This window comes from Elephantulus edwardii, unplaced genomic scaffold, assembly GCF_000299155.1.
Source record: "Elephantulus edwardii isolate Elephantulus edwardi_28Jun2011 unplaced genomic scaffold, EleEdw1.0 scaffold00268, whole genome shotgun sequence".
In the NCBI taxonomy this organism is placed as follows: Eukaryota; Metazoa; Chordata; class Mammalia; order Macroscelidea; family Macroscelididae; genus Elephantulus; species Elephantulus edwardii.
Window position 1 is genome coordinate 1170853 of NW_006400018.1, and position 24609 is coordinate 1195461.

Here is a 24609-nt window from a genome sequence, read left to right on the forward strand (position 1 = left end):
AGACCACGAGGCCAGGCTTAGGGGCTGGGTGAGGGGCAGGAGAAGAGGACCTTTCAACTCTGGAATATTTTTTTATGAAAGGAAACTTTCAAGTATCTGTTTGATGAAGCAGTGTGGACTGCCCACTGTTTTGTACTGCACTGCTTCTCACACACAAAGGCACAGCCATCAAGAAGGATGAGGCTAATCTCGTCTTCTCATGGGAAGGGTCTCACAGTTGGTGAGGTGGAAGCCTACAGAACAGATTATAATCTTTGTTTCCTTCTTAAAAACAAACCTACACGTTTAGCAGTGCATAGAAAATCTCTAGAAGCATATAGAAATCAGCTGTCATGTGATTCTGACGTAAGGTGTCCCTATGTGCTCCACAGGGCTTTCAATGCTGATTTTTTTTTGAGACGCACAGCTCAGGCACTTCCATGATACCTGGGGCGGGGGGAGGTTCAAACCCACAAGTGGTAAAGAGCAATGATGTCATCTTAAAGGCTAAGGTGTGCCTGAGTCAAGTCATGCATTTGAGAGTTGGACAGTGAATAAGGATGACAGAAGAATGAATGTGGTGTTGGAGTAGTGAATATTCCATGGACTGCCGAAAGAACCAACAAGCCTATCTTGGAGGAAGTGCAAACAGGGTGCTCCTTTTATGCAAGGATGGTCTTTGAACTTGTTGTCAGGAGGGGCAAATCTTTGGAAAAAGACATCATGCTGGGAAAGGTTAAGACAGACTAGGAAGAAAGGCCTGGCAATTTACCTGTAAAAATCAACCAATGATTGTCACAGCCTGATGCATCACTAATCGCGGGGAAGGGGTAGGAAGGGACAACATTTCATCCCACTGGGTACAACAAGGTCACCAGGAGTCAGGGGCAAAGAACCAACAACTGGGAAAGCACAAGCTGGAGCTGCGTCTCCCAGCCCACAGGGGGGAGGAAGCACGTGGCACTTCCACGCGGAGGCACATCCATTATTGATGAGTGAGGCCATTCCGTATAAATTCCAGCCTGAATTATTCAGGGCGTCCAGGAAGGTTTCTGGGGTGCATCAGACATGCACGTGTCTGGCTGATTCCTCCCCCACCCCCCATGCAGGTAAACGCCTGCCATGCCCGCGTCGCTGCCCCGCTCCTCCTACCTCGACGGGCTGCTTTGTTCCCAGGACAAACACATGCAGCATGTTCACATCCGGGTCCTTGTGGAAGATGTTGGGTTTGGCGTGATGCTGAAAGTGGCGATGGTTCCACCAGTTGGCTGAGGCTCCCTGTCGGGGAGAGGGCAGGAGGTGAGCAGTGCGTTCTGATGGGGACTCGAGCCACGGCCGCTGCCTCAGGACCAACTCCAGCCCACAGCTGGAGGTTCCATGATCCTCCAGTCAAGCCCAGAGGAGCTGGCCAGTCTGTGGCCAGGACAACAGAATGCCTTCAAGCCTTAGCCTCATCTGTCCCACAAGTAGAATAATAAGAAGGACTATGACTGGACCTCAGGGAGTGGTCAGCAGGGTGGGTGTGGTCCAGAGCAGTCCCTTCCATGCCCACTCCTCTCCTACACCACTGCTGTACCAGGATGGTGAGGTGTGCTCCCTCCCACATGACCCGGCAATTCCACTCCTAGATGCGGCCTCCAGACGGGAACACCCAGCCACACGGCGGCTTGTTCACTGCGGCACCACATGCAACCGCCAAGGAGAAGCAACCCAAATGCCTACCATCGGATTCACAGATAAATGTGGCACATGTACGTGTTGTGTTTTGTGCCACCGAGCCAGAATCTACCCACAACCAACTCTCCAGTGGGTTTTCAGAGGCTGTAAACCACACCGGAGGAGCTGAGGTGAGAACAGCCACCGGACTTGAACCGTCTCACTTTGGGTTGTCAGCACAACTCCCTACCCACCAGCACACCAGACCCCTGTCTGTGGTTTACCTTTTAAGCCAAACAGTAAATGGGTCTACAGGGTGATCAATGACACCAGGGAGGTACTCAGTCCACACAACAGTTCTGCATACAAGATCAAAAGGGCAGCATGTGCCCAGGGAGAAAGCTCAGGCTGGTCCAGAAGGACCAGGTGGCTAACCCAAAGTTGACGTCTTCTCTTGCTGTACCAAAGCACCAGCAGCGCTGAGAGAGAAGATGGACGATCGCCTCCCTGGTAATTCTCAGAAACTCAGAGGGTCCGACTTGATGGCAGTGAGCGAGCGAGAGCTCAGAAGGCAGGAAGGGAGGGGATGGATATCAATGGAAACAAGGCTCACCGGGAAGAAGTGGGAAGATGTAGCTATGAGTGTTCTAATCAGTGTCGTAAAACAAAATGTGCACAAACAGCTGAATGGAAAATTAACTTACTCCATAAACTTATTCAGACCACAGCTGAAAAAGAAAATTAAGACACTAAAGAGCAGTTTGGTTTGGAAGCAGGAGTGGCACCCACTTCCTAAAGCACATGCCTCTGGAAACTATGAACTTGGAAAAATGATAGTTATGGAAAGGCACTAGGTCTTTTCATAGAATCGCTATGAGTCACGCTTAACAAACAACAGAGATAGCAAAGGGGGAAGGATAAAAGGTAAATAAAAGGAACAAAGCAGGTTTGTATCTGAATTGCGTGGCACACACAGGCACAGAGCATGGACACCTGCTCAGATAATTTAAATTTTTTGTGCGTCTACCATCGAATCGGATCTGACTGGTACAGGAGGCGATTGCCCCTCCTCCTCTAACAGAGCATCCTTTTGCCACTAGGAAACCAGAACTCCCTAGATAATTCTTGAAAACATTATGCAACATTTGTATAAAATGTCTGTTGTATACCATTTAGTCGGAACTGACCCACCACTGACCCTCTGGCAGGATTTCAGAGGCAGTTTATTCACCCTGGAGGATACAGCTCACCCCTCTCCAGTGGACCAGCTGGTGGACTTGAACTGTGTGCCTTCAGGACTGCAGTGCAGTTTCTCACCACTAGGCCACCAGAGCTCCCTCTGAAATGTCTAGTATAGAGAAGCCGACTGGTGGTCATTAGGGCTGCAGAGGGTGTGAGGTCAAGGTCTGATGGCTAAGGAATGTGAAGTCTGATTTGTGAGTAATAAAGACATCCTGGACTGTGACTATGGTGATGGCTGCACAAATGTGAACACAGGCAATGCTACTGATTTGACCACTTTAAAGATGGTGCGGTATGTGAATTGCATCTTCACAAAGCTATGGAAAGAATGAAGCCCTAAAGGCTCATTATGATGTTGGCCAGAGGCAGCGGGGACAGCCAGACCCCTTATCAGGAGGGTTGCCTTGGCTGCTGAAACATTCAACATTAACCGATGTGGCATTCTTGAGCGGTGCAAGACAGCTCACATTCTCAGCTGCTAAGGGAAAAGCTGGTGGTTCCAGGCCCCCTAGAGGTGCCTCGGAAAAAGGGCCTGGCAATCTCTGACCAGAAAAATCAGCCCTGACAACTTTAAAGCGTAGCTCTGCCCTGGTACACACAGGAGTCACTGTGAATTAGGCCAGTAGGACGGTGGCTGGTGTGAGCCAAGAAGCACGACAGGAGTACTCACTCCCAGGCTCCAGATTGTTGTCTGCCAGCTCAAACTTTTGACAAACGTTGCTGACGTGTGTCCCTGAGCAAAGTGAGATGGGAGGGGACAGGCTTTTCCGATGCTTTAATCTCAAAACTCGACAGTGAACAGCCGTTGAACAGACAGGAGTCTGGCCGTCTACCAAACAACTCGTTTCCAAAAACAATCCTTTTACATGGCCTCTGCTAACATCCCCGCAGGGCACTAACAGCCACCAAGAGCTACAAGCAGCAATGACTCAGGCCCTGCGAGCCGGTAGGACGAGGGGAACACTCAGCTTCTAGCCAAAGGGGACAAACTTGCTGGGAAGAACCAAAAGGCTTTGGCACCAAAAGGCTGTGGGCCAAGACCGACTGAAAATAAGTACGACACACCACACAACAAGATAAAGGTAAATAATCCAATTGAAAAATGGGCACAGGATATGAAAAAACACTTCAAAGAACACATTCAGATGGCTAACAAGCACATGAAGAAATGTTCAAAATCCGTAGCTCTAGAGATGCAAATCAAAACAGATACCATCTCAGTCCAGTCAGAACAGCAAAATTTAACAGAACAGCAAGCAACAAATGCTGGCGAGGTTGTGGAGAAACTGGAATCCTTATTCACTGTTGGTGCAAGTGTAAAATGGTGCAACCACTGTGGAAGCTGGTGTAGCGCTTTCTCAAAAAGTTGCAAATATACTATTTGACCCAGCAATTCCACTACTGGGAATATACTTTGAAGAGACCATAACTGACATCCAAGCAGATATATGCACACCCATGTTTGTTGCAGCTTTGTTCACAATAGCAAGGAGCTGGCAACAACCTAAGTGCCCATCAACTCATGCAATATTATTCAAAATGGGTGAGCCTGGAGGACATTATGCTGAGTGGAATATCCGTCACAAAAGGACAAATATTGTATGGTGCCACGGTTGTAAAACAGGACTGACTTCAGGACTCGGGGGAGACTGAGAAAGATGGGTTCAATAATGTATACTGCATTGAAACAGATGAGGGAGAAGACAGTTTAAAAGGGATGTGATTAGGTATATGTCATGACGGGAGTCCAGAGCGAAGGCTGCATAGTGGAGCGGACCTGGGGGGGAGGGATTGTATGAAAGAACTCTTACTTTTCCAAGAGGGGAGTGTACTGGGGGAGAGGATTGGGCAGGGGAAAATGTGCAACAATGAAGGGAAATTCAAAGTCTGATTTAGTAGCAATAACTGACAGATAAATTGTGAAAACTCAATGTGATGTGCTCGGTAAACTTTTACTCAAATCACAGTAAACAGCTAAGAGGGAAGTGGGGAAGAAAGAAGCAAAAGACCTAGAAACCTGAGAATTTTAAGAGTTATAAATCAAAAGAGGAATTACACTGGGAAAGTTTCTCAGGGACCTTTCCAGAGCAACGATGGTCGTCTAGAGACTAAGGCGCACCTGATACAAGCCATGGTCTTTGCAATTACTTCCTGTGCATCAGAGAGTTGGACAATGAAGAAAAAGGATAGAAAAAGAATTGCTGCCTTTGAGTTGTGGTGCTGGAGAAGAGTATTGAACATACCATGAACCGCCTAGAGAACAGGTCTGACCTAGAGAGGGTAAAACCAAGCTGCTCCTTGAAGGCAAGAATTAAGGACCTCATGCTTGGAAAGGTGGCAGGACAGCACAAGAGAGGAAGACCCCAGATGAGATCGATCGACACAGTAATGGAGGTAGATTTGTCAGAGATAATGAGACAGGCCCAGGATAGGACAGAGTTCAGGACTACTGTGCATAGGGTCACAGTGAGTCACAAGTGACTTTTCCAACACTCAGCGGCAGGGTTGCCTTAGGGCAGTGTGTTGATGTTAAAGGTGTTGAAATCACTTGTAACAAGAGAGCAAGGATGATGGTACATGTGGCAGCAGGAATGCAGCCCGTGTCACCGAATTAGGCCGGTGGCAGTGCACTGAACACACTGCTGTGGGTGTTCCAGCACAAGAGCGTGACTGAGCTGCACTGCTGAAGGTTCTGGAATTCCCAGCCTAAGTCCCAGACACGAGGCTGTGAAAAGCCCAGCGGATCTTCACATCCAGATGCAGATTCTAGGCAGCCTCTGGGTAAGCATTTCAATGTGATGCCCCATGAGTAAAGGCTTACAGAAGCTTTTGACTGCTGACAGTAGTATCTGCAGGCGAGGTCTGGTGGCCTAGTGGCAAGAAGCTGTACTGTAATCCTAGAAGTACATGGTTCAAATCCACCAGATGCTTTGCTGGAGGAGGAAAAATCTCCTGTACCAGTCAGATCTGATTTGACGGTACACACACACACACACAATAAAAAAATAGTATCTGCAAACGAGGACCCCCTGGAAGAAATGTCCCCTCAGGAGAGACATCACAAAAGGCTGGCTCAGGGACCCAGCACCAAGGACACAGTTGCCAAAGGCTGGCATCCCTGACCTCCTTGCCCCTGGACCCAACTGCTGTGTCCTGTTATTCTGGAATTCCGATTTCACAAGCAGACGCTGCACAGACATCAGCCCTCTATCTCGGCTTTGTCTTCCTACCAGAGCTCCTGAGCCACCCAGGGCCTGAGGGCCAGCGGGCAGCAGAGGTCCCGCCGGCCACTGCCCGGGGTCTGAGCAGGACACAACCCCGTCTTTGTTAAACTGTGGGGCAGAGAACATGGGTTGGGAGTGAAATGTTACTTTCTACTACTGAAGGGAGTTTCATCCGGCAAAAAGGAGCATAAACTGAAACAAAGCTCTACTATGTGGTCCGCTCGGAAATCCTGGAGAGGAAATCAGGTTCTCAGACCGCGGCGGGCTCAGGGCCAGCCCAGCGGCCCACTGTGAATGGAGGGCTGGCTCGGGGGAGGCCGGACCACAGACGGGCAGGCTGACCGAGGGCTCCTGTGGTCCACAGGACACCCTGATCAAGTCCCCTGCCGGGTCCTGGAGGAATTGGGGGGTGGTCTGTGGTGTCAAGTCAATTCTGACACATGGTGACCTCACATGTGCAGAGTACAATGGTTCCATGGGCTTAAAAAACACTGTTAGCCTTGTCCTCAGAGGCACCTCCAAGGGGAAAAACCAGCCCCACCCACAGGCCTCCTGTGACTCAGGGGGACCCTCCATGCCAGATTCCAGGCTGTTAATCGTCACAGGAGGAGACAGCTTGATCTAGTCCCCAAAGAGCAGCTGGTGGATTTGAACCAATGACCTTCAGGTTAGCAGCACAACATGCATCTAGATACTCTAAGCCATCAAGGCTCCTGAGAGGGACCTCCGGATGACTTCAAAGCGCCAACCTCTGGGCTGGGGGTGGAGCACCTCACAGGACCCTATAGAGTCTGCTGTGGTGGTTAAACGCCACTGAGGAGGCTCTGAGTCTCAGCCACTCCCCGGATAATGGAAGGAAGCGCTGTTCGGTACACACCATCTGCACAATCGTGCCTGTGTCTGAGCCCATCTTTCACCCCGCTTTTCTCAGGAAGCCACTAGATGCCATTAGAGGAGCGGTGGGGGCAGGAAATACAGTGGCAAAGTGTTATTTCCAAAAAGCCTATTGCATCAGCACAAGGTCCACGGACAGCAAGCCTCGTTGGCCTTTCCTAAAGCTCTGGTTGGTGAGACTCAGGCAAGCCCAGCTTCTAAGCTTCTGTCTGCTGCCTCTGTCTCTAGATCCTGGTGTCATTTAATGACCTGGACCTGCAAAGCTTTACCTAATAACAGTACCTACTTTCTTGACCCCACCTACAGCCCAAATCAGTGGAGACAGCTTTGGTATAGGATTCACATAAAGAATGTGGTAAGCATGATATTTTAGACAAGGACACTTCAGATGTGTTATTAGATTCGTGTCAACTAGTTGCATGTTATATTCATAGTCTTTTTTGAATCATTGCCTTTTTGTTGAAAAACAAATGGCCTCGAGCCTGTATAGGTACATTGCTGTTTTTGTGACAAGAAGAAAAAAATTGCATTCTCTTCCGAGGTGCCTTGAATAGGATCTGAACTGGTCAGCAGACCAGCACTTAACTGCTACCTAGGGCTGCTAACTGCAAGGTTGTCAGTTCAAACCCATGGGGGAAAGACGAGCCTTGTGTGTCCTTTAAAGATTGGCAGTATCAAAAACCCAGTGGAGGGTCCCCATCAGTCAGGATGAGCTCAGGGGTGGACATCAATTCAAACACGACTGCTCTCCTACTGATCCAAGACTAAAAGGGGTTGAATAGCTAAGCCTCAGACTCTTGTGTTGTTAGTTGTAGTCAGTCTCTGACTCACAGTGACCCCACACACAACAGATGGAAACACTGCCCAGCCCTCAGGCCTCACAACCCATCGGGAATCAAACCACTGTGAGCCATGAGGTTCTCAATGTTTGACTTTCAGCAAAAGAGTGCCAGGCCTGTCTTTCTAGTCCATCCTACTGTGTTAGCTCTGCTGAAACTTAGTCAACATCACAGCAACAAGCAAACCTCTCCTAAGGCACCTTCCATGAGGTGCACATGCTGGGACTTGCGTCTCCTGCACGGAAGGCAAGAATTCCACCACTGAGCTATAGCAATGCTGTTTCAGCCTATAGATCTCGACAATAACGATAAACAGACACAGAGGAGGCCAGATTCAGCTTTGTGGCCCAGCTGGAGCCATGTCCTGTGTTCCTGAGGGCCTGTCCAACTGCACAGCTCACCCAGCACGAAGCAGGCCTCATAGGCAGACCCTGCAGCCTGAGGTACAGGCCCGATAACAGTCCCTGTCTCAGAGACCCAGCTTCCACCCAACAGGATGCCCAGCTCTGCCAGCATTTACCTTCATGTGGCCGATCGTGAACTTGTGGACGACGTGGTTCCACCAGGACTTCTTGTAGACAGAGAGGTGGCCGTAGTCATGTTGCAGCCACCCAGCCTGAGCCTGGGGAGAGAGGGCCACCGATCCCATCACCAACTGCCACAACACACGCCAGCTCCCTGCAAGGCGGCGTGCAGCGGGCTGTGGGCCCCAGGGCAGGTGGGGGTACCCCACCCCACCTCACCTGAGCGGTAGCAAGGACAAAGGCGGCGAGGATGGTCGAAATCCAGCCGTTGCCGAAGTAAGAGATGATGAACCAGCCGGCGACCTCCAGCACGATGATGTGGGCCAAGACCAGGAGGAAGAACAGGTGACTGCTCTCGAACAGCTTCATGTCCTCAGCGGTCTTCCTCAGGGCCCGGAAGTCCTCGATGATCGGAGACTGGTCGGCAAGAGGCCAGAGAAGGGCATCAAGGGGTGAGAAGCTTGGCCACCGCCTGGTGACCACAGCATCACCAACAGCTGCCATCTGCTACCTGCTTTGTGCCTACTGTGTGCCTGGCACAGCCCTGGGGACCCTGCTCATTTGCCCATGTTATTGTTAAGTGCCGTCGAGTCACAGGCAACTCAGTGACCCTATGAGTGAAAGTTCGACACTGGCGTGACTTTCATCGTTTCTCCAGGTTCATGGGGTTTCTGGAGGCAAGCTTTTACGGAAGTGGAGGTCACTCCTGCTTCCAAGCTTGTTTTAATCGGGGAGCTCCAAACACTGTCCACCATGGGTAACCATTATCACATTTGACAAGTCAGTGTCAGTGTTCAGCTTCACACTGATCACAAGTTACCTCTGTATGGCAAGTGGACATGCCAGGGCTATATGACTTTTGACTTGGTAGCAAATAGCTCAGAAAGAAAGTTTGCCCTTTCTACCTACTCCACTGCCGCCCACCGACACCCCATCACCCACCAAGTCCGTCATTGTTAGGTACACCAAGGAGTCACCTCGAATCCGGGGGTGTAGGACAGAACCAGGCCCGCCTGAACCTCGCCCTCTGTGCTCACCCATGTTGTCACCCAGTTAACCCATCTCCAGGGGCTGAGGTGAGTGACTCAAATAGTCCAGCCTGAAACCCCTGGCCCAGAAAGCACAAAAGGACTTGGTGGCCACTGGGCACATGGAGTTAGGGCTCACGGGTCTGGAGAAAGGGCAAGTCGCTGGGAGGGAGAAGTTGGCCGAGAGGAAAAGGCAGGCCATGGGATAGGAGGTGGGGGAATAAGAACCCTGGAACAAGTGGGGGCTGGGAGAGGGCAGCTCTGGGGGTTCATGGGCCTAGAGGGCTGCAGTTCTGGGAGGCTGGGTGATGGGCAATGAGCAGCTGCCTTTGTGACGAGTTGACCAGAAGGGACGGGATGGGAACCAGAGGGGGGGAACCTGGACTGGGACCAGGAGGACTGAAGGGGGTGATGGAGCATGGCTGGAAGGTGGGCCAGGCCTGGAGTGTGCTCTGAATGTGGGGTGAAGACCACAGTGGAGGAGGAGCAAAGACCTGACATGAGGGAACGGGGGAGGGGGCAGGGATAGGAGCCTGAGCATGGGTGGACCCAGTGCCCCTTCTCGGAACAGCTCCTCTGAACACTCCCTCAGGGGCCCCACTATCTGCTGTCTTCATGTCTGTCTTCTAGATTGTCGCACCCCAGACCTGTGGCTGGCACCTTTGTGGAAAGAAGGGAGAGGGGAAGTGCAGCCCCTGGCCCCACACGACAAACCGACAAACCGTTTGCTCCTCTATCCCCAGCCCCCGACTCACATTCTTGCCACGGTCCTGGCTGGGCTCATCCGGGGCCAGCTCCCCAATCAGCAGGGGCTTCATGAACTTGCGCACGAAGTTCAGGTCGGGGTGGAAGGCGATGAAGGCATCCTGGGGAGGAGAGGGAAAGGAGATGAGGCTGGGATCTCACCTCTGCTCTCTCTGCATCAACTAGTGGGCATCCTTCCATCTGGTCCAAGCACCCCTCTGGCCTGATCTGTGCCCATCTCCAGCTTTGACAGGGCACAGCCTTTGGACAAGTGTGGAAAAGGGGGCTTCTGGGACACACCCCCACAAGTATGAGGTGGGGCCAGTGCTGGATGCTCCAACAGGGCGTGAACCCATAACCTTGTGCAGGGCAGCAACCCACCCACAGCCAGCCAGTTGATTCTGCCTCATAGAAGGCCTCTGCGAGGTGCCTGAGGTTGTCAATCTTTTAAAGAGATGCCCCATCTCCTTTCTCCCTCGGAGTGACTGGTGGACTCGAACTGTTGACCTTTCAGTTAGCAGTCCACCATAAGGAAAAGGGGATGGCGTATTCTCTTAGCTACTTCCTATGGAAAAGGGACGCTGTAGGTTTCAGGGTGAAGATCTTATTAACCCTCCAAGACTGGCCCCATCTATGCTTCTTATACTAGTGATCTCACAACATAGCTATAAGCTGTAAATCACACAGCAGAAGGACTGTCTTTTCTCCCACAGAGCAGAGGGTGACTTCGAACCACCTGCGTTTGGGTTGGCAGCACAACTCCTTACTCAAAAGGCCAAGAGAACTCCCTGTTTACACAGCCTCCAAAAACCTGCTGGAAGGTCAGCTATGAGTCAGTTCCGACTGATGGTCATGAGTTTGAAGACCTTTAATGGTCCTTTTGTAGTCATGGCTTAGAGTTGGCATGATTCATTTGACACATCCATCACTTCTTGATCGTGTTTTAGCGGTGCATAGCAAGTGTGAGGATGGCACAGGATAGGACAGGGTTCAGATCTGTTGTTCATAGGGTTGCTCTGAGTCGAACTCTCGACTGTACCTACCAACAACAATACTCCATTGAGTGGGTGTACCACCGAGTTGCTGACTCACAGCACCCCCTAGGGGCCGCAGAACGAAACCTGCCGGAACCTGATCTCAATTACTCCCACCTCAGGGAAATTGACAAGATTTAAAGGTTACCTTTTGGGAAAGGTTACACATTCGGTAAAGCAGTCTTTTACACCAACCCTCAGCCATTGAATGATTCTGATTCGTACTGACTCTCCATCAGGTTTCTGAGGCTGCGACTTTTTTGGGTTTTAGGCTGCAATTTTATTGGAGATCAGCCATCTTTCTCCCCATGAAGTGCCCAGAAGATTCTATGTAATGTAATATATAATATGTAATGTACTATGTCACTAGATGTCTTTTAGGTAAACTTAACTTTCCCCTCAAAGCCCCCATGTGTGTCAGAGTAGAACTTCACTGAATTTTCCAAGGATGATTTTTCAGAAGTGAGTTGTCATGACTTCCAACATGCCTCTTGGTGGACTTGACCCTCTAGCCTTTAGATTGACCAGCAGCTGAGGCCAGTCACCATCTCCACCACATAAGGACGCAAAGGCGTCAAAAGACACATCTTAGGAGGCACAGAGGGGGGAAAAAATTATATTGCACATATGTAAAGGAACAAATTTAAGAAACCAAACCCAGTCCTGATTCGTGGTAGCCTTCCCCTGGGGCTCCACAGCTGCAAACGAAACAGCTTTCTCCCCAGTGGATTTGAACTGCTGACCTCTTGGTTAGCAGCCTAACATGCACCCCACTATGCTGGCAGAGTTCCTTATATATAAAGGCGACAGCAAGTGCGCCAAGTGTTAAGATTAGTGGATAAAGGATGGAGATACATATTTTCTTAACTATTCTGTATGTCTGGAAAACTAGGAGTGGGGGAGGAATGTGAGAGAAAATGCAACACCGCCAGCAAATCTTTTCGCTGCCACCTGACTCCATCTCCAAAGCATCTCCCTGCGTAATTGCCAGTCTTCTCCTGTCTCCTAAACACAACTCTGGCGCCACGTCTTTGTACTATTTGTGTCCAAAACAGGTTTACAAAACAGCACTTTGTGCTGAGGAAAACTGGGCTCAAGACCGGTTTTATTTCATGTATGTTCCTGTAGTGAAGTGAAAGGGCAGGAGTCCCGGGCGAGCACAAACAGTAAAGCACTCAACTACTAGCAGAAAAGGTGGTAGTTCGAGCCCAGCCAGGAACACCACACTGAAAACCCTACAGGCCTTCGACTCTACGAACACGAACAGCAGGATGCAGAGCAAGTATATGAGCAGGGGCCTGGGCAGTCCAGGAGGCTCTGCGAGACTGGGGACATCATCCCCTCTTCAGGCCTCACCTCATCCTCAAGTGTGGTCCCTCCCCGTTAGAAAGCCTGGGCAGAAAGCTAGCAGAGGCTTCCCGGGAAAAGCCCATCTATTGGTTCTCCCCGCATCGGACGACTGTGTTTGAACAATGAGTCAGAAGTCCTTGGTAAGGCAGCTGTTTCCTAAGGAACCACTGCTTGGCCAGATAACAAAGGGACTACCCTTCCCTTTATCAGTGAAAGTCAAGGGCATGCATCTCAGACCCATCCGCAACCTGCCAGCTCCCACTTCCAAGATCCTGCCTGGGCCTCGAGGAGCAGACAAGACAGGCTCCTGCCCTCGGCCGTGCCCAGAGGGCACGCTGAACCTGTAGCCCTGGAACGCAGGAACAGGAGGGTAACATTCACGCCAACACATAGCAGCCCTGCCAGGCGGAGGGCCCGCTGCCATCGACGGACTGTGGGTGTCCTGTCCCTGGAGAAGAACATCAAGCCGGGGACAGTGGAGGGTCAGCAAAGGAGAGGAAGACCCTCAACGAGATGGATGCACACAGAGGGTCTCCAGCAAACAGAGGTGGTGAAGACGGCGTAGGATCGGGCCGGGTTCCATTCGGCTGTACATCCTACTGTGCGGTGCACCTGTGAGTTTGCAGTGATCCAACAGCATCCCACAACTACACTATCGTATGCACAAAGACTTCGAACTTCACATTCGCGTTAACCTTCCCGTTAAACCAAAGCACCACTAGGAGAAAGAGTTTTAACTCCCCTCTCCTGAGCCTCCCTTCCCTCCCACCCCACCCCCCGTTTGCTTCTTCGGCAATGTTAGTTTAAAAGTGAGACCCCTGCAAGAAATCCAGAAACGGTAGAAAGAGGAATTAACCTGTTTTTTCTTAAAGGGAAACTATGCAAAACTTGTGAACATACAGTATGTCATCTGTCATCCTTAGAATGATAGGAAGAGCGGATCAACACATCTCGGACAAGATCCCTATCCAGGCACCCCAGAAAAAGATTACTGGACACGCCTGCATGTGCACAGTCTGCAATTCACGTCCTTCCCCTATAAAACTTCCCTTCAATCTCCCAGAAGGAAGGTAGATTTGGGGAGTTCATCTCCTGTGCTGTTGTTTGCCATAAAAAATGACTCCTAGCTGACCCTCCAGCAGATTTTTCAGAGGCAGTGAATCCCACTGGAGGAGACTGCCCATCCTTCGCCTGTGGAGCAGCCTGTGGACGTAAACCGCATGCCTTTGGGATTGCAGCACAGCGTCTTACCACCAGGTCACCAGAGCGCCCTGGATATTGTTGGGTGACTAACTCCTAGCGACCTGTGCACAACAGAGGGCCAGCTCTGCCTTCTTCTGATGTCTGCCTGACACGCTCACCATCGCTGGTGCCCATTAGCCAAGGTTGCAGTCCCTCTGTCAGCCCATCTCGTGCAGCGTCTTCCCTTCCTCCAATGACCTTATTTTCCAAGCACGACATCCCTACCCAAAAAGTGACCCTCCCTGACAACCTGCCCAAAGCACGTGAGACAAAGTCTCACCAGCCGTGCCTCAGGGCATCCAGGCTGTACTTGTTTGATCTATTGGGTGTCCATAGTATATTCAATCTTCTCGAAGACTGCAATTCAGAGGCATCGAATCTACTTCAGTCTCCCTTACTGTCCGACTTTCACATACGCATGAAACAACTGAAAACGTTTTGGCTCAGGGTACCTTAATATCTAAGTGGCATTGCGTGCCTGAGGTCAGAAACAGAATATTGTTTTTGTTACCACACAGAAGCCGCAACATCCGCCTCCACAGGTGAATCTGAAGCCCAGGAGGGTGGGGACCTGGTGCAGGTGGCACAGCAGGGAGCAAGGAGAGTGCCACTTGAGCCCAACGGCTGCCTTTTCCCACAAGCCTCTGCTGACCCATTTGTTGACTGTGGGAGAAGGGGCAAGTCACAGACTGTTCTAGAACACACCAAGCTCATTCTCACCCCAGCAGCTCTGCCTCTCATGTATGAGGCCAGAACATTCAGGTCTGAGTCTAACGTCACCTCAAAGAGCTGCTATCAAGCAGACCCGAGTCACAGGCTATGAAACAAGGTCCAGGCCTGTGCCGTCCCCATGATCGGATTGTTGGGGTCCTTGGATGGCTGTTTCCACTCTGGAAGCAGGTCTCCCGGCTTCTCTTCCTAGTCCTCTTGAGCTTGGAAGTGCCAAGACAATCTGTTTAGCATCAACAAATGAACAAAAATCCCAAACTCCTGCCTACAAGAGAGCTCTGGTGCCCTCCTGGTAAGAAGCTGTGTTGCAATCCTGAAGGCACACGGTTCGGATCCACCAGCTGCTCTGCAGGAGAAGGCTGGGCAATGTCTTCTCGTGTGGATTTACCCCCTCTGAAAACCACCGGAGGGTCAGCTATGGGTCAATTCTGACTGGACAGCACACCACAATAGTAATGACTGCTGATTCAGACCCCTAGCATCCTCCACTGGGCTCCCAAGGCTGTAAATTCTTCATAGGAGATGACTGCCCATCATTGTCCCTCAGAGGTACTGGATTTGAACCACTGACCTTTCAGCTAGCAGTGCTATAACCAGCAAACCTCTACCCACCAACAGACGGGTGGAGACTGCACAGAGGCATCGGACAGGAACCCTGGCTTTCTCTGTATTATCGTCTTAGCAGTTATGATCAAAATTATTATTCCTGACTTCTTTCACGCCTGTGTCCCCCACTAGCATTTAAACTTCCCAGGGGAGGATGGCACACAGGATAGGTCAGGGGTCAGAACTACCGTTCATAGGGTCACTTCTGGTTGTCTTCAACTCGACGGCACCTAACAGGAACAACACGGGGCGAGCCATGTTCATCTTGCTCACTGCAGGGTCCCCGGGGTCTACAAAGGTGCCCAAAAAGCAGGCAGAGTGGACGAAGGAGCCTGGGTTCACTCTGCAGCCGTGTCTAGAGTCTCCTGCCATTCTCAATGACTCGCCTATGCTTCTCTGCCTTCTCTACCTATTCAGACTTAGGGTGCTATGAATTGAGATCACACAGGTCAGTTACTGAGCTCACTAAGGCTCTGCACACAGCACCCCACAAATCTTCACCCAACTGTCAGGTGGACCGCATTGAGTTATTGTTCCCCCAAGCAAACTCACCCCCTTGCTGTTGAATTGACTTCCACTCACTGAGATCTACAGAACAGAGGGTACAGGACAAAGTTCCCAAAGCTGAAGATCTCTGTGGAAGCAATTTGTCACATCTTTCCCCAGAGGAGCTGGTGGCGGGTTTGAACCACCAGCCTTTCTAGCTCCTCGATGTTGTTAGGTGCAAGTCAACTTTGACTCACAGCGACCCTTTGTGACAGGGTTGAACGGCTCTGTCAGATTTTCCAGGTTGCAACTATTATGATGCCAGAACACAGCTTTCCTTCGGAAGTGCTACTGGGTGGGTTCAAACCACCAACCTTCACTCCAGCAGATCATATTGCTGAGATGGGAGAGCAGAGAAGCCGAGAGCAGCAGAGCCTGGAGAGGAGTCAGACGTGTCTGCCTCCCGTGTGAGCTCTCCAGGGACTCAGTGACCTTAAGTGACTCGCTCTCCTGGCACGAGGAGAGCTAAGAGGTGGCAGGTGCACGCTGTCGGCTGCGGAAGAATCCACCAATGCCTCGCAGCACCGAGCCAAGCCAAACGTTGTCCTTGGAACAAGAATCGGAAGCAGGCTCCATCCCTGTCTGACAGGGAGTGCAGCCAAGGGCTTTTCAGGAAGCCAGTGGAGACTCCTCCAGTGAGGGCGGGGAGGAGTGAGAGAATCTGTCTTGATGGGCAGACCCTCCTTGAGAGAGGATGGGCAATCTCTTCCTGTGTGATTTACTGACTAAAATCCCTCTGGAGAGTCAGGTAGCAGTTGGCGTCAACTCAATACAAAACATATGAATGTGCTTCGTGTTGTTGCTGTTATGTGGGTCGAGCCATCTGCACCTCATTGGGACCCTACATACAACAGCTCTTAAGCCTGCCCTGTACTAAACCAGTCTCACTGGCTCTGACACACCTAATCCCATCGCCCCAGTTACAGTGTCAATCTATTTCATCTGGGGCCTTCATCTTCAGTGCTCTCCCTCCTCCCTTCTGGCCATGTCCTTCTCCAAGGACTGGTCCCTCCTGGACACGTGCCCAAAGTATGTGAGGCAGAGCTTCAAAATCCTAGCCTCCAAGGAGAAACTTGGTTTCACCCTCTCCAAGATTTGTTCTGGCAGTCCATGTTTAGTAAGTACTCTTCTCCAGCACCACAACTCAAGGCATCAACTCTATCATTTTCAGTCATTGTCCAGACCTCTTCAAGTAATTGCGAAGACCATGACCTGGATCAGGTGCACCTTAGTCTCTAGACTGACATCATTGCTCCTCAGTACTTTGGAGACGTATGTGACAGCAGACTGACCTCCCCAGTGCAATTTGTCTTTTGATTTCCTGACTGCTGGTACCCGAGAATGCTGATTGTCCAGCTGAGGAAGCTATAATTTTTAACAACCTCAAATCTCTTCTCCATCTATCATGGTGCTGCTAATTGGCCCAGTGGTGAGAATCTTCTTGATGTTGACCTTCAATCGATATTGACAGCCCTTGGCCTTCTGCAGCCAGGGCTTCAGCTCGTCCTCAGTTTCAACAAGCGCAGTTGTGTCATCAGCAAAATGTAGGCTGTTGATGAGTTTTCCTCCAATCCTGATGCCACACTCTTCCTCATCAAGCCCAGCTTCCTGGATGATCTGTTCTGCATACAGATTGAAAAGTCCTGGAGACTGGAGGCATACACTGACGCACTCCTTTCCTGATGTTCAACCATGCAGTTCTGGGGACTGCCTCCTGGCCCAGGTATAGGCTTCATTTCTGTGATTTGAGTTGTGACATTTTAGCAACCTCACCATAACAAAAAAGTCAAAGTCATTGCCTGGAGTGGGGACTCCAGGCTGACCCTCCAGCAGGCTTCTGAAGTTATAGAGCACGTGGGAGAGACCATTTTTTCCTCCCTAGGAGCTGCTGGAGAATGTGAACCAGAGAGGTGTGGCCTTTGGGTCAGCCAACAACTCCCTTCAGACTAGAAAAGGGCCATGTTTCAGCTTCTGTCTTCTCTTTAGAGACAGGAAAACCTCCTGTCCCCAGAATCACACCCCTGCCCCTGCCCAGAACACCACCCCACTCTGGTCAGGATATTACTACACCATGATCGGCTGATGACAGTGTGCTGATGTGTGCGTGTATCCGTATGGACATGAACTCTTTTATCTGCTAATTTCGCATGACCCGCAAACACCGTCAGGCCCCCCAGCTCAGAGCCCAGGGGGAAAGCTCAGCAGGAAACCTAGACAAAGGTCTCCGGATCTTAGTCCCAGACTGTTCCTCTCCAAGTCCCCTTCCCAAACTTAGACTCTACCCCCTTCCTCAAAAAGAATCCCACTGCCAGAGTCAATTCTGTTCCACAACAGTCTCACTTTTGGGTTTCCAAGGCTGTTAAAGTAGCTTTCCTCTGGAAACCCTATGAACCTGGAGCAAGGATGAAAGTCACGCAAATGTCAAGGACTTCTGACGGCACTTAACAACAAGGCTGTTATGTCCTTAAGAGGGAGATTGTCCACCTTCTTTCCTCAGAGTGGCCGGTGGATTCTAACAGCAGCCTGAATCCAGCCGCACAATCTCCTCGGTGTGATTTACAGCCTCAGAAACCCAGTGGAGGGCCAGCTAGAAGTCACTTCCAACTCAAGGACAATGAGTGAGAGTCTTAAGACTAAAGATGGCATTGTTATGTGCCATCGACTCGCGACTCATAGCAACCGTCACTACAATAGCTCTGAATCCTGCTCTATCCTGAGCCAACCTTATTGTCTCTGATACACCTACTACCCCCACTACCCCAGTCACTGAGTCAATCTCATCGAGGGTCTTCCTCTCCTGCGCTGTCGTTCCACCCTTCCAAGCATGATGTCCCTCTCCAAGGACTGGGCCCTTCTCGCAACATGCCCAAAGTATGTCAGATAGAGCTTCAGAATCCTTTCCTCTGAGGAGCCTGGTTTCACCCTCTCTGGGATGAATCTGTTCTCCTAGCAGTTCATGAGATATTCACTCTTCTCCAGCACCACAGCTCAAAGGCATCAATTCTCCTATAATCCCTCGTCATTGATGACAAGCCTTTTATTCCAAATTCCTCTTGGCTTACTTTACAGACTAAATTCATTGATGTGAAGTGGATTCTGACTCAAAGAAGTCCCTAGTGTGTCCAAATAGAATGCAGCTCCAGAGTATTCTCAAAGGCCGATCTTTCAGAAGTGGATCTCCAGACCTTTCACCTGTGGCACCTCTGGGGAGACACAAACTGCCAACCTTCTAGTGAGCACCCTCATCCTTTACCTGAAAAGACTACCTTGCCTCTATTGAGCACTTACAGTTCGAGAAGTGCTTTATAAAATCACACAGCCACACAATCTGATGGCCAGAAGGAGGGGGTAAGAACATGGAAAAGATCTGGTGGGGACCTGAAAAGATGAGTTAATGGTGGCATAATTCAATGGGGATTAATTTTAAAAACCAAAATGTATGGGTGAGCTCTGGTGGCCTAGTGGCAAGAAGATGCACTGTAATCCCAGAGGTGCGTGGTTCGAATCCACCAGATGCTCTGCTGAGGAAGGAGGGATAATCTCCTGTACCAGATAGATCTGACAGTACACACACACCAAACCCCAAATTGTATGAAGGGGAGAAGCAATTGGGAAGGCTCTGGACAAAAAAGACAAGATAATGATGGACAAGGTCCAATGGTGACTAATTGCATGAGAATGCTTGCTGAAACAATGTGAATGAATAGTGTGAAACACAATGTATATGAACTTTGTAAGCAAACCAATTTTTAAAAAAGTAAAAACAAACACCCCAACTCCCAAAATCACAATGTATGGGAATGAATGGATGAAACAATGTGAATAAAGGAAAGTGCGAAACACAATGCAGGTAAATTTTGTATGCAAATAGATATAAAACAAAAATTTTACAAAGAAAATTTAAGACCGAAAAGAAGTACTTGGTATAGATACAAGTGTTTGTGGCTGAGGAGGAAAGTAGTTCAGCAAAGGAGGAGTCCTGGTAGTGCAGTGGTTAAGTACTCTGTGGTTAACCAAAGGTTCAAGTTAACCAACTAGTCCACGTCAGAAAGAGGGTGTCAGACTTGAAAGGCTCCAGGAAGCTCCACTCTGTTCTGTAGGGCTGCTAGGATTGGAATTGCTTTGATAGCAGTGCGTCTTTTTAGAGTGACGGCTGAGCCCCAGGGATCAATCTTGCGCCTTTAATTTCAGGGTTCCAGGCGTTCTATTCTGCCTCTTTCCCTTCTGGGAACAGAGTACCTTGAACCTAAGACGCCAGATCTACAGCCAGTAAGATCTCAGAGAGCACAGAAAACACAGGTACCCTGAGCGCCTGGAGGGATGGGGCAGGGCCCTGACTTTACAGGAAACAAAGGTAGCTTCAGGCCAACACTGGGGGAGGAAAAGAATCTGATGTTCTATCACTTAACTGAGGCTGGAAGCTTCTATCACGTTCCTAGAAAATCCTAAACAAGCCAGTAAGTACAAGGCCAACACCTTGGAAGGGTGGAAAGTCCCCCCCTCCAACGACTTAAAGAGAGCTTTTTACTGGGAATTTCACCTCACGTACTTTGGGCATGGTATCAGGAGAGGCTAGTCTCCGGAGCAAGACAGCATGCTTAGGAAAGCAGAGGGTCGGTCAGTGAAAAACAAGGAAGACTTCCTGAGATGGATGGCTGTAGCCAGCGGCTGAGAGGATGGACTTGGGCACAGCAGTCAGAGACTGTGAGAGCTGTGCAGGCCCCGCAAAGGTCCTCTGTTGTACACGTGGTACTTATGAGTTGGGGAGCTGTCTTGAAAACACCAAACACCACCACCCTTATCCGGCTTCCTCCTTGGGTGGCCACCAGTAAACAAACACACTCAGCTGTTGGTAACAAGTACCAGCCCACCCAATAGTGCCTCCAAAGGTTTGGGGATCTGCTTTGGAAAAAAGCCACTGACATATTCTGCAACTCTTCAACACCATGTCTCAGAATCAAAGCAATGGAAACTGGCCGTCTCTGCTTAATGTCCTTACAGACCCATTAGCTGTCTAGTCAAACCTTACACACAACAGAAACACTGCCCAATCCTGTGCTCCCTCCGCCACCTGTATGAGGATACTGATTGGCCCCTGTGTTAGTCCATCTCGTTGATGGGTTTCCTCTGTTCCCCAGATAAGTTCCGTGGGAAGGCTATTCAAGGACAGTACCTGGGAGGTGAAGTAATGATCCCCCTCCACTGAACCCCATGACTGGAGGGACAAGTACAATCGGGCAGCAGGAGAAGGCGGGAGGCGCTGTAGGAGATCTGACTGACCATCTTCCCCAGCTCAAACAAGCCTGGGCCCTGCTCACCAGGCACGGAGCCAGACAGAGCTGCCATCAGAGCGGCCTCCTCCGGCCTCCCTGACTAGGCCGACCTGGACGAGACGGGTCCACCACGGGGGAGCAGTGAAGAGTCCCACCCATCCACAGGGGCCTTTCAGACTCAACAGCCAAGAGGTCAGCACCTTAAAGCTCTCTCTAGGTGGAGTGATCTTAGTTTAGGACTTGTCGCCCTCCCTTTAGCCTTTCTGCCCGTTCGTTTTGGCCCAAGTTTTCTCCGGCCATGGCATCGATGACACGCCAGCCCCTTGCTTCCCTGTCCTTTACGCCCACAACCATGCGAGCCCTAACACCATACACGACTCTCAGGCTGGGAGTCGGGGGCCGCCCTGCGTCATGGCTGAGCCACACGGTTAAAGATGGGCAGCCGGGCTCGGGGAGGCGCCGCGGCCCATCCCGCGGAGGAAAGGGCGTTCCGGCGGGATTTACAGACGCAGACAGAGGGGATTGCCTGCCAGTAACTTCATGTGCGGCGGCGACCTGTTGCCAAGCCGGCCTTGTGCAGCTAAATTCACCAGCACTTTCGCTCTCTCCGACTGGCTTTGGCAAACCAAACCCCTGCTCTTGCTCGTTCCTTAAGTCCCTGGGCGCGTGGGAACAAGAGCTCTCCGGCACTTTCTTCCCCAGGCAGCCATGGTGGGCCTTCCGAGACAAGGCTTTACCAGCAGCGAGCCCCGCCTTCTGCGGGATGCGCCCCCCTTCTGCGCCGCTGGGCTGGCGGGAGCGCATGGAGGGCGGGGGGTGCAGGCGCGAGTTCCCACACCTGGCGGCCGCCCCCGAGGCTCCAGGCCGGCCCATGGGGCCCAGGAGCGGCCATCTTTCGCTTAGGGGGCGGGGGGCAGGGGGCGTCCAAACTCTAAGGTCCGAGCGCCCCTTTTGGGAAGTCCCCAGCCCCGAAGACACCGGCGGAAGGCGCGGACGTGGGTCGCAGCGTGCGCGCCAGCTCCAGCATGGCTCCCCATCGTTCGGATCTACACCGAGGCACTGCCTCCCGGGATCCAAAACGGAACTCCTCACCCCAAGTTGACCCAGAAACCCCCGGGGAGGATTCGCGGCGGGGAACGCGGGCAACAGCCACTGTTTCCTTCCCTCCAGGGCACTCGGGCACCAGTCCGCGCCGGAGCTCTGCCTGGCGCCCTGGGAAGCACCTCGGGGTACCCGGCTCCCGCCGGTGGCGGGGAATTCCTTACCGTAGCATCTTCCCCGGCGTAGTGCGAGATGACCCGCTTGCCTCCCGGGTGGCGCTTGCACCATGTGGAGATATCGTAGACCTTACGCTCAATGACAAACCACATGTCATTGCTCTGGTTGTGCTTCTGAATCTCCTCCCATCTGAAGGTGGGTACGGTGGCCTCGCGCTCGGGGCCCCCGTCACCTTGGTTGCCCCCCTTCCCCATGGTGCCAGCAGAGTGGGATGTCCTGTGCGCCGCGGCCTCCTCACACCAGCTGATTACCCACGGGCCCCAGATTGTGGATACAGCCCCCGCTCGCTTTCGGCTTTTGTCTGCTGCTACTCCGCCCCCGACCGCGCCCCCTCCCCCCTGGCCGGCCCTCTGAAGGTTCCCAGACCTCCCCCCCCCACCCACTCCGGCCAGATCCCTCGCTTCCCAGTGCCCCCAAGCAGTCCCCTCCTCCGCCCCTCCCACGACCCGCCCCACTGGACTTTTGCCTCCAGTAGGACTCCGGTGGCGCTTAGGCGTCCCCCCTCCCGGGGCTCCGCATCCTCCCGCGTTCCCCGCCACCTAGGTTTCCACAGTGATCAGCAGAGCGTCTGCACCAATCCGGGCGCGTCGCCCCGCCTGCCATTGGCCCAGGAGGATCTTTCGAAGGCCAGCGGGCTGGAGCTGCGGGTTCCCGGCTTCCCCTCCCGCCGGCCTGCCCGCATGGAGTCGGCCCTGCAGCGAGGGCGGCTACGTGTCCCGCCGCCTCCCTCCCTCCCTCCCCCGCCGCAGCCCTGGCTGTCGTGGAGTCCCCCACACACACCCCGGGAGGCCAGCGCGCGCGGCCGGCTGGGCAGTGCGCGCTCCGAACGCGTGCGCGCGCGGCCCGCGCTCCCGGGCTTGCACCTGATGCCAGGACAAAGAGGGCCCGGGCTCGCGGCCAGGGCGGCGTGGAGTCTCAGGGCCCAGCTCCGCGGCCGGGCGCTGGCTGGGCTGGGTAACGCCCGCCGCGGGCGCACGGCCAGGGAACTCCAATCTCCCCACGTTATCTGCGCGTTGCACATTATCTAGCAGCCTCCTGTAGCCTCTGTGGAGAAACAAGCGCCGCTGGGCTGCTTTGAACACTATAACCAGCCCAAACTGGCCGAACAACTGCCCTGCTTCCTTGCGCTGGTCAGGAGGGGAGAAGGGAGTATAAACGCAAAGAATGGGCGTCGCATAGCTCTTTCCTCCTCTCCCGCGGTCTGGACTCAGGGGCCAGCATGGAAGAAATGCAGGACCAGACACAATAATGGCACAACGTGTGCAAATTCAAAGAACTAAAGATGGGAATGCCAGGGAGACAGAACTGCAGGCTTTCTGGGTGTGCGCCAGTCAGACCTCCAGGCCTCGTTGGGTGGGGAACCTCCAGAAGCAAAGGGTCCTCCTGAGTCCCGGAGCCATCATATTTAGGTGTGGAGTTTCAACAATGGCTCAAACATGTCAAAGACCATGGAGATTACACAGGACTGGTCTGAGTGGGCCACTTAGTCAGGGGAGACCAGACAACAATTCAACAAGGACCATTTGAGAGAGCTTCACAGGTCTCCGTTCTCAGCCCAAGCCAGCAAGAGAAACCGGACCCACGTTGCTAAAATTTAAAGATAAAGTCATATCGAAGCCTGGTCTGCAAGTGGGTCCCCTTGGGTTATCACACTGCTCTTTATTGGAGCCAGAGGGAAGGACCAACTAGAACCTGCCGTGGGGGCAATGGGTTGACTGGCTGTTTTGTTTGGGGTGTGATCAGGGTTAAATTTACAGTGGCACTTGTCATCCTCACAGTCATCACCTCCCTCTCTCCTCCTTACGTCCCATCTGTCCCCAGTCTGACTCTCAGCTTCCCTAGGACTGTGCCAACTCTCTGTATGAAGAGAGCATGACTCTGGCTCTGAGGTATGGATGTAAGTTGATGTTCAAACAAAAGGGCCAGGGTGTAGAATGGAATTCAGATGGCTCCTTTTATCTTAAAAGGTGAGTTAGGACAGCAGGAATAATGATCATCGAAACTTTTACAAGGTGCAGAGCTCAGAAGAAGGAACAGTATTGAAAGGGAGACGGCCCTGAGAATGGCCCACAGAGGAATTTTGTGGGCTGAGGAAAGAGTTCATGGAAAGCTCCTTGTCATGGGTTGGATGGTGTCCGCCTAAAAAAAAAATTTAAAAAAAAATACATGTATGTAACAATAGAGTGTGGAAGCTGTGTAATGGTCTGATAAACCAAAGAGTTGTAAAAGGATTAAGGGTGGAATGCAATACCCTTAACCAACACAGCCCTGAAACCAATGTGAGAGGAATTTTCCTAGTCTTTGGCCTATTGTTGTTGTTGTTAGGTGTCATCTAGTCCATGAACAAAAGATATGAGCCCTGTTCCATCCTGTGTCATCTACTGACACACAAGAGCCCATTGCAGCAGTGACTGTCAATCT

At 51.7% G+C, this 24609-nt stretch overlaps 1 protein-coding gene across 1 annotated transcript in view; it reads right to left on the reverse strand.

The window, feature by feature from the left end:
- The window catches only part of FADS2 (fatty acid desaturase 2), a 29658-nt gene extending 7276 nt beyond the window's left edge, over positions 1 to 22382 (reverse strand). Inside the window, exons 1-5 of the mRNA XM_006899833.1 lie at positions 22176 to 22382; positions 10142 to 10252; positions 8578 to 8775; positions 8355 to 8456; positions 1132 to 1257 (exon numbers count right to left, since the gene is read on the reverse strand). Of these exons, the coding sequence (XP_006899895.1) occupies positions 1132 to 1257; positions 8355 to 8456; positions 8578 to 8775; positions 10142 to 10252; positions 22176 to 22382 (744 nt within the window). The remainder of the gene's footprint in view (positions 1 to 1131; positions 1258 to 8354; positions 8457 to 8577; positions 8776 to 10141; positions 10253 to 22175) is intronic.
- Positions 22383 to 24609: the final 2227 nt, after the last annotated feature.